The sequence below is a fragment of the Nerophis lumbriciformis genome, linkage group LG16 (assembly GCF_033978685.3).
Source record: "Nerophis lumbriciformis linkage group LG16, RoL_Nlum_v2.1, whole genome shotgun sequence".
NCBI classification, from domain to species: domain Eukaryota; kingdom Metazoa; phylum Chordata; class Actinopteri; order Syngnathiformes; family Syngnathidae; genus Nerophis; species Nerophis lumbriciformis.
The window spans coordinates 30,357,099-30,367,098 of record NC_084563.2 but is presented as its reverse complement, the minus strand read 5'-3'; the positions used below and the strand labels follow the sequence as shown (position 1 = coordinate 30,367,098).

Sequence of the window (10,000 nt, the reverse complement as noted above, 5' to 3'; positions counted from 1 at the left end):
AATTTCCAAACATTCACACATTAAGATTCTACACCAAAATCATCTATTCATTATTATTATATTTATTTTTATTTTTATTGTTGTGAGTGTCCAATCATTCACACATATACGATTATACACCAAAAATCATCTATTTATTATTATTATTACTATTATTATTATTATTTTATTTTTTATTTTTTTATTATTATTATTATTGTTATTTTTATTATTGTGTGAATGTCCAATCATTCCCACAATAAGATTCTACACCATAAGATGGTGTAGAATCTATTTATTATTATTAATGTGCGAATACTTGGACGTTCACACAATAAGATTCTACACCAAAAACTATCTATTTATTATTATTGTATGAATGTCCATGCATTCACACAATTAAGATTCTACACCAAAAATCATTTATTTATTATAATTAATATTATTATTGTGTGAATGTCCCAACATTCACACATAAGATTCTACACCAAAAATCATCTATTTATTATATTATTATTATTATTATTATTATTGCGTGAATGTCTAATCATTCACACAATAAGATTCTACACCAAAAATAATCTATTTATTGTTGTTCGTATTAATATTATTATTATTATTATTATTGTGTGAATGTCCAGGCCTTCACACATTAAGATTCTACACCAAAATTTGTTTATGAATTATTATTATTATTGTGTGAATGTCCAAGCATTCACACAATAAGATTCTACACCGTAAATAATTGATTTGTTATTAATATTATTATTGTTTGAATGTCCAAGCATTCACACAATAATATTCTACACCAAAAATCATATATGCATTATTATAATTATTATTCTCATTATTATTCCGCCGGAAAGGTTTGCCACGTTCCACAGCACACAGTTTTCAGCCGATCAGAACCAATCCAGTATCAAACTGTTCAGCTCGACCAGGAATTGTGAGCTCCCCAAAAGAAAAGAAAAATACTTAGAATTCCCATTTTTCCATGACATTTTGTCCGGGGGAAAACGAAAGGTACAATTTTCAAACTTGCACAATTTATACATTTCTCACCCGATTGGACCCGTTCCACCATCCTCACTCCTCCACTCACCTTGGACAAACTGTTTTGAAGCAGCATCTATGCTAGTAGAAAGGAAAAGGGACTATCTGGGCTTGAGCCTGGTACAATTACATGTATTACACTGTGCCATTATAGTAAATACATTATATTTAGGGACTCCATCCATCCATCTTCTTCCGCTTATCCGCGGCCGGGTTGCGGGGGCAGCAGCCTAAGCAGGGAAGCTCAGACTTCCCTCTCCCCAGCCACTTTGTCCAGCTCTTCCCGGGGGATCCCGAGGCGTTCCCAGGCCAGCCGGGAGACATAGTCTTCCCAACGTGTCCTGGGTCTTCCCCGTGGCTCCTACCGGTCGGACGTGCCCTAAACTGACCAGATGCCTGAACCACCTCATCTGGCTCCTCTCCATGTGGAGGAGCAGCGGCTTTACTCTGAGCTCCTCCCGGATGACAGAGCTTCTCACCCTATCTCTAAGGGAGAGACCCACCACCCGGCGGAGGAAACTCATTTGGGCCGCTTGTACCCGTGATCTTGTCCTTTCGGTCATAACCCAAAGCTCATGACCATAGGTGAGGATGGGAACGTAGATCGACCGGTAATTTGAGAGCTTTGCCTTCCGGCTCAGCTCCTTCTTCACCACAACGGATCGATACAGCGTCCGCATTACTGAAGACGCCGCACAGATCCGCCTGCCGATCTCACCATCCACTCTTCCCTCACTCGTGAACAAGACTCCCAGGTACTTGAACTCCTCCACTTGGGGCAGGGTCTCCTCCCCAACCCGGAGATGGCACCCCACCCTTTTCCGGGCGAGAACCATGGACTCGGACTTGGAGGTGCTGATTCTCATCCCAGTCGCTTCATACTCGGCTGCGAACCGATCCAGCGAGAGCTGAAGATCCTGGCCAGATGAAGCCATCAGGACCACATCATCTGCAAAAAGCAGAGACCTAATCCTGCAGCCACCAAACCAGATCCCCTCAACGCCTTGACTGCGCCTAGAAATTCTGTCCATAAAAGTTCAGAACAGAATGGGTGACAAAGGGCAGCCTTGGCGGAGTCCAACCCTTACTGGAAACGTGTCCGACTTACTGCCGGCAATGCGGACCAAGCTCTGACACTGATCATACAGGGAGCGGACCGCCACAATCAGACAGTCCGATACCCCATACTCTCTGAGCACTCCCCACAGGACTTCCCGGGGGACACGGTCGAATGCCTTCTCCAAGTCCACAAAGCACATGTAGACTGGTTGGGCAAACTCCCATGCACCCTCAAGGACCCTGCCCAGAGTATAGAGCTGGTCCACAGTTCCACCACCAGGACCAAAACCACACTGTTCCTCCCGAATCCGAGGTTGGACTATCCGGCGTAGCCTCCTCTCCAGTACACCTGAATAGACCTTACTGAGGTATTAATGGACTATTTCATTAAAATAACGTTTGTATCGTGACAAAACCAGGATAAGACGCTGAAGAAGTCTAACAGAACCCAACACGTTCTAAGTTGGACATTTTTATTACGCTCACAATTATTCATTAGAAATACATTTTGTTTATCATCGAGCACATCGACTTACTTGGCGGCACATTTGGCGCCGGGGATCCAAAAATCCTAGCGTGGGAAGAGTTGAGGGTACTTTCTCTGATGGACCATTGAACATGGTGCCTTAGTGTTGTTGTTGCATGCTGCTTCCTTGCCTAGAAATAGACCAATTCATTTGCATAATGTTACCTTTTCTGCGGTAAGGTTGCTGCACGTAAATAGTCTTAGCTCACGTTTGTCACACGATGAGACAAAACAAAGTGTTTATGTGTTTGGTTTCTCATTTGTCATTTGGTTTCCCGCCCACTGGCTGACCTGACACAACTTACAAGCCAGAACTGGCATTGGGCCTTTTCTTTTGTCGGGTGTTAATACGCAGTGTGAAGCCACAACTTTGTCTTTATCGCTCCGGGAAGTGTGATATTTGTCAAGTTTTATGGCTTTTTACTCCGGAGCTTTGAGATTTACGGTGCATTCGCACTCGCCAATCCATGTCGTGCCCGGGTACACACTACATTTAGAGTCAAGGTACGCTTCCCTGTCAGAGGAGGTGGTATATCAATCAATCAATCAATCAATCAATCAAAGTTGACTTGTATAGCCCTAAATCACGAGTGTCTCAAAGGGCTGCACAAGCCATAACGACATCCTCTGCTCAGATCCCACATCAGGGCCAGAAAAAACTCAACCCAATGGGATGACAATGAGAAACCTTGGAGGGAACCGCAGATGTGGGGACCCCCAGCCTATGGGCGACCGGTGCAATGGACGTCGAGTCGATCTAGCATAATAGTGTGAGAGTCCAGTCCATAGTGGATCTAACATAATAATGTGAGAGTCCAGTCTATAGTGAATCTAACATAATAGTGTGGGAGTCCAGTCCATAGTGGATCTAACATAATAATGTGAGAGTCCAGTCCATAGTAGATCTAACATAATAGTGTGAGAGTCCAGTCCATAGTGGATCTAGCATAATATTGTGAGAGTCCAGTCCATAGTGGATCTAACAAAATAGTGAGAGTCCAGTCCATAGTGGATCTAACATAATAGTGTGAGAGTCCAGTCCATAGTGGATCTAACATAATAATGTGAGAGTCCAGTCCATAGTGGATCTAACATAATAGTGAGAGTCCAGTCCATAGTGGATCTAACATAATAGTGAGAGTCCAGTCCATAGTGGATCTAACATAATAGTGTGAGAGTCTAGTCCATAGTGGATCTAACATAATAGTGTGGGAGTCCAGTCCATAGTGGATCTAACATAATAGTGTGAGAGTTCAGTCTATAGTGGATCTAACATAATAGTGTGAGAGTCCAGTCCATAGTGGATCTAACATAATAGTGAGAGTCCAGTCCATAGTGGATCTAACTTAATAGTGAGAGTCCAGTCCATAGTGGATCTAGCATAATAGTGTGAGAGTCCAGTCCATAGTGGATCTAACATAATAGTGAGAGTCCAGTCCATAGTGTATCTAACATAATAGTGAGAGAGTCTATTATGTGTGTGTATACCAGTCAGTATTTATTATGTGTGTATACCAGTCAGTATGTATTATGTGTGTATACCAGTCAGTATATATTATGTGTGTATACCAGTCAGTATGTATTATGTGTGTATACCAGTCAGTATGTATTATGTGTGTATACCAGTCAGTATGTATTATGTGTGTATACCAGTCAGTATGTATTATGTGTGTATACCAGTCAGTATGTATTTTGTGTGTATACCAGTCAGTATGTATTATGTGTGTATACCAGTCAGTATGTATTATGTGTGTATACCACTCAGTATGTATTATGTGTGTATACCACTCAGTATGTGTTGGACTATCAACATTTATCCATTTTTTTAATATTACACAGGGTTTTAAAATTTGTTTTAGGGAGCTTTTGGGGACCCTGGCCTAACTCTAACCCTGACATCCACTGTAATGATACCAAGTACAGGAGTGTATCTACTTCATACTACTATGAGTCCATCTGTATTTTTAGCATAACAAAATCTTTTTTAGTTCAAATTCATATTATATTTATAAAGTCAGTAAATACGTCCCTGGACACATGAGGACTTCGAATATGACCAATGTATGATCCTGTAACTACTTGGTATCGGATCGATACCCAAATTTGTGGTATCATCCAAAACTAATGTCAAGTATCAAAGAAGAGAAGAATAAGTGATTATTACATTTTAACAGAAGTGTAGATAGAACATGTTAAAACAGAAAGTAAGCAGATATTAACAGTAAATGAACAAGTAGATTAATAATAAATTTTTACAGTTTGTCCCTCATAATGTTGACAAAATGACACAATATGTTACTGCATACGTCAGCAGACTAATTAGGAGTCTTTGTTTGTTTACTTACTACTAAAAGACAAGTTGTCTAGTATGTTCACTATTTTATTTCAGGACTAAATTACAATAATAAACATATGTTTCATGTACCCTAAGATTTTGTGTTCCCCTTTATTCAGAAAAGTATCGAAAAGTATCCATCGGTCAAGCTCCTGGCAGCCACATTCTGAACAGTCTGAAGTCTCTTTAGAGGAGTGAAAACAGAATTATAATAGTCAATGCAAGACGAGACGAACGCGTGAATAATCATTTCGAGATTCGATTTTGACAGCAAATTTCTCACTTTAGAAATATTTCTCAGGTGATTAAAAACAGTTTTTGGTCAGTTGACGACAGGGACTTTGACTGATCGAACACAAGCCCAAGGTTTCTGAAGCTCGTTTTACCAGATGCGCCCAGAGCACCAAGGTCAGATCAAATCAGGATGGCCTATTTATCGGGCGCAATGATCAGACTTTCCGTTTTGTTGGAATTCATCTGAAGGAAATTCGAAGACAACCAGTTTTTGATACAGGGTACACATTCCAAGAACTCCGATAAAAAGTGAAACACTGACTACTTGTAGGAGCAGTACAGACAAGTGGACATTATATGTATTCAAGGTAGCATTGTCGTCTTTGTCCGTACTTGGTTGAACGCTTAAATTGCTAAATGACGATCGGTCGCCGGACAAAGAGGAGGAAGGACAAGACACATTCGGTGTGCCAGTAACCTTTGTTCTGGTACCTTTTCAGGCAGCTCTAGTAGCTCAAGATGTAGAAAGATAGTCAGGTATTCCCTCCGGAGAAACTGCCATTCAGCCGAGCATCCGGAAACGGAGATAAAACGGACAAAAGGAGCACAAAGGAGAACTGGGCTGACGTCAGATGTCAGACTGATCAATGCAGAGCACGGTGAAAATATCAGGAATGGCCTTTGAGACAAGATGGTTGGTTAATGCGCAGATTAGGTAGATTAAGTCGTTAAAAATAGATGGCATAGAAATAACATTGTCTGCATCCCTTTTCTACTGTTTATCCCACTCATGGCTCAAGGAGAAACGGGGGTCTATCCCAGCTGATTTTGCAGAAAAGACATATCTTAGACTAGACTCCAGTCAATCACAGGGCACATATCACTCATCCACACTTGGGTTTACACCTAAAGTCGAGGCATCAAAGACTCTCTGCACAAATGTCAGCTGTGTGTACTACTATTCCAGCTGTGGCCCATGGCAATCAGGTCTCTTTTCCAAACAATGAACAATGACGCCGACGAATGAGCGGTATGTTTATCAGGGGAAAAGGGTTTCTCGGAAATGGCCCGGAAGAAACCGCAAATTCCCTCACACACTTTTGGCTTCATGCTCAAATGCTCTGACGGAATGAGGATTTAAGCGAGCCGTCAGGAAAGACACTTTCGCTAATCCCCGTCTAAATTTGGAAGTTTTTGGTTCTTGGCTCGTACCTTCTTGTTCTCACTCTTGCTCCTTCTTTTCCAACATCATCTTTCTTGCCCTTCCCTTCCCCCTCGACCTTCCTACTCATCTCCTGATTCCCACACTCCAGGGTATCTACAGCTGTATCCACGGAGTCCAAATTGAAGAAAACAAGTCCACCATAGACTCTCCTTCATCGAGCATAAAGAAGAACATGAACAACACCCACTCGAACATCTTGCGGTTGCTCCGCACTGCCAAAGACATGACTGCAGTGCCGGGCATTAATGGTTCTCCGCACGCGGCCCTGGAATACAACCATAGCGGTCGTGAATCGGCCATTTATGACATTCAGGAGCATCGGCGCAGTCTCGTGGGGCACCCTGCAGACTGTAAGTCCGCACCGCCCTACTTGCAAGAGGACAACATGTTCACTGACTACATCAGCGAGGTGGAAAGAACTTTTGGGAACTTACCCCTGAAGGACAACAACTTGTACCAGGACCCTTACCGGCACCACCACCCAGTCTCGGCTTTGGGTATGTCCGGCCCCCCACCTAATAGGCCGCGTAGCTTAGGCAGCGCTAGCTCGTTGGAAGGGGGCATGTTCGATTGCGAAAGTCTGGGGGGAGGAGTAGCACCCATCTTTACCACACAGCCCCGCCCCTCCATGACTCACAGGAATACCAATAAGTTTGACCTGATTGCAGGTCACCCATCTGCAGATTCCAACCAGGTTGGGTTCAAGGGAAGCAATGTGTATGGGAGGTTTTCATTCAAAGGAGGCGCATCCAGCACAGGGCTCATCGGGGGTCCCGAGAGGTACTGTGGGGGAGGTGGGGGCGGGGGAGTCTCAGGGGGCGACGATGGAAACATTCGCTCTGACGCGTCGGATATCTCCACTCACACCGTCACCTACGGCAACTTGGAGGGCAACGCCAAGCGGCATAAACAGTACAGGGACAGCCTGAAAAAGAGGCCGGCCTCGGCCAAATGCAGACGGGAGCAGGACGAGGTAGAGCTGAGCGGCTTCAGGAGGAGACCCCACCACCACACCGTCCACCACCACTTCCCCCATGGACCCCTGGCGCACCGCACCGTCTCACCTTCACTGGAGCGGAAGCGAGTTGGGGGTAACTCACCTTATTTATTCCGCAAAGACAAAGAGAACTTGAGGGAATTCTACGCGGACCAATTCCGCTCTAAGGAGGGCCAGTGGGAGCAGGAGGGTGGAAGTGGAGGAAGTGGTGTGGGCGTCGGTAGCGGTGGTGGTATCTGTAAAAGCTTAGTTCCGGTTGAAGACTTTCTCAAAGGTAAAGTAAAGAAGCAGGAGTCTAAAGGTGGGTCAGTGTCAGCAGGTCAGCAGGCCCACACCTGCTGGGAGAAAGTAGTTTCTGGACTCGGAGGAGGCGGCATAGCAGGAGGTGACTGGGAGTGTCGTAACTGCCACAGCGTGTGTCACCACGCTGGAGGGGTAGGAAGCACGTGTCCAGCTAGCGGGGTCGGGGGGACCTGCAGTCGCCCAAGCTCTGCCAGTTGCAAACGCTGTGACTCTTGTAAGATTCAGCCCAGCAACCTTTACAACATCAGCGAGGACAACAACATAATGTTCTCTGGAGGGAAGAGTAACGGTGGGGGTCAGACACAAACTCAGGCACAGCGCAGGAAGCTCGGGCCAGGTGGGAGGGTCTTAAGGAGACAGCACTCTTATGACACATTTGTGGACCTGCAGAGAGAGGGTTCAGGCCGTAAGGGAGGGGCAGGCGGGGGTGCCGGGGGCCAGTTTGCCCAGCCCCGAAGCGTTAGCCTAAAAGACAAAGACCGTTCCATGGAGGGCCCCAGTCCTTACGCTCATATGTTTGAGAGGTACGCAGGGGAAAGGGAGTCTTCCATGTTTGGAGGAATAGGCGGAGACCGGGCAAAAGGAGGCTCTTCCTTTAGTTTGTTTCGTGGCGGCGAAGGTGGGTTGCATCGGCGCTCGGTGGGCGAACGAGACCTAAGAGACAGGGATAGGGCAATGATGGGAGGGAGCAGAGGCGCCGGGACTTACTCCTTGTCTAAATCTCTCTACCCAGATAAGGTGAACCAGAACCCCTTCATCCCAACCTTCGGCGATGACCAGTGTCTTTTACACGGTGCCAAACCGTACTACATCAAAAAGCCACAGACGCAGCAACAACAGCAGCAGCAGCTACTCAACAACAGCCGAGGAGGAGGGGACTTCCGGGGCTCCATGGGCGCCGCTTCTTATTTGCCCGCCTCGGCCACGGCTGGGGTTATGTCCAACGTATCCCCGAGGTTCCCCAAAGATCTGTGCCTGGGCGGGATGGCCAACCACCTGGGAGCCAACAAGCTCATGCCCGGGGGCCGGGACACGTTAGGTTTGGGGCCGAGACCTTTCAACGGTGCCAGCAACGGACACGTCTACGAAAAGCTCTCCAGCATAGAGTCGGACGTCTGAGAGAAAAAGTGACCGTGAGAAGCGGGCGAAGACGAGAAATGAGAAAGACATTCCTTGAAGAAAAACAGGGCAATGTCCTCGAAGAGACGGTGAAGACACCGGTGGGGTTTGTTGTCACGCGACTGAACGGAACAGTTTGACCGGGTCCGCCCGGTGGACGGCTAGTTTATTTTTCTTACCAAGGAGGATTGTGGTGCTGGGAAAGAGGTAGGGACAGACCGGGCTCTCGTTATAAGCTCTTTGTTCCAAATCACGTTTTCTCCCGTGAGGGTAATACAATCAACACTGCTGAAGTAACAGGGTACACGAGTGTCAATATTATTATTACTCAAGTGCTTCGAGATGATTGCTTTCTCAATATGATTTAGTCGTGTTTGTGCGATGCTAATTGTTTCTTAGCTCACCCATTTGACGGGAGACTCGTGGACCACCTCTCATTATTTAGGGACTTCTGTCATTTTGGATTCTTCTTTGCAATTAATTCTATCTTCACGTTTGATTTACTTCTTTTTACTTTTGGAGTATCGTGATGTGTACGTGACAAAAAGGCATGACTTGCTGAGTACAAGGTACTTAATGGCTTACTTTTTCAAAGGTCTTTTTCAGCTGCACGAGCATCGTCGTCACACCGATTCGCCCTACCTTCTCGTTGATTTCTGCGGGTGTTTTTTTTCCCCTCACATTTCAAGCTGGATGTGCCTTAAGGAATTAGCGCTTCACCTGCAGCCAGTTTGTTCCAATGTCAGGGCAAAACATCTGCTGGAGTTTTCCTCAGTGGGAGTTAAAACAAACGTCCAGGAAATCCGGATTCAACTGAGAAAGCGAGAGATGGACAGGAAGCTCTGATTTTTTCTTTCAGAATAAAACAGTTCAGCCACCGTGCCACAGCTGTAACAACTTCCTCTTTATAAAGTGACATCTCTAAAACTCACTTGGGCATAAACGATCACCTGCTTGTTGCTTTTATTGTTTTTTCACTCGATTGGCCGTGAGACACTCGTTAATTTTTTTCCGTAATTAAGGAATATTGAATATGCAATATGTCTGCCGTGTTAGGGGTCACATTCCAGTGCGCAAATGAGAACGTTTATATCAGGGCTGTCATGACTGAGCCATAACGACCGTTAATATTTGATTTTCTTCACAACGCGGCTCTCGTGTTACCTGCTA

At 45.2% G+C, this 10,000-nt stretch overlaps 1 protein-coding gene across 3 annotated transcripts in view; it reads left to right on the top strand.

Annotated features, from left to right (window-relative positions):
- The window catches only part of grin2bb (glutamate receptor, ionotropic, N-methyl D-aspartate 2B, genome duplicate b), a 236,674-nt gene that overhangs the window by 223,512 nt on the left and 3,162 nt on the right, over positions 1 to 10,000 (top strand). For 2 of the 3 annotated variants that reach the window (XM_061976961.2, XM_061976962.2), the window contains one exon: positions 6,500 to 10,000. This exon is cut by the window's right edge and continues 3,162 nt beyond it. In XM_061976961.2, coding sequence (XP_061832945.1) covers positions 6,500 to 8,830 — 2,331 coding nt within the window. In that variant the 3' untranslated portion in view covers positions 8,831 to 10,000. The remainder of the gene's footprint in view (positions 1 to 6,499) is intronic. The other variant, XM_061976963.2, reaches the window with a different exon arrangement.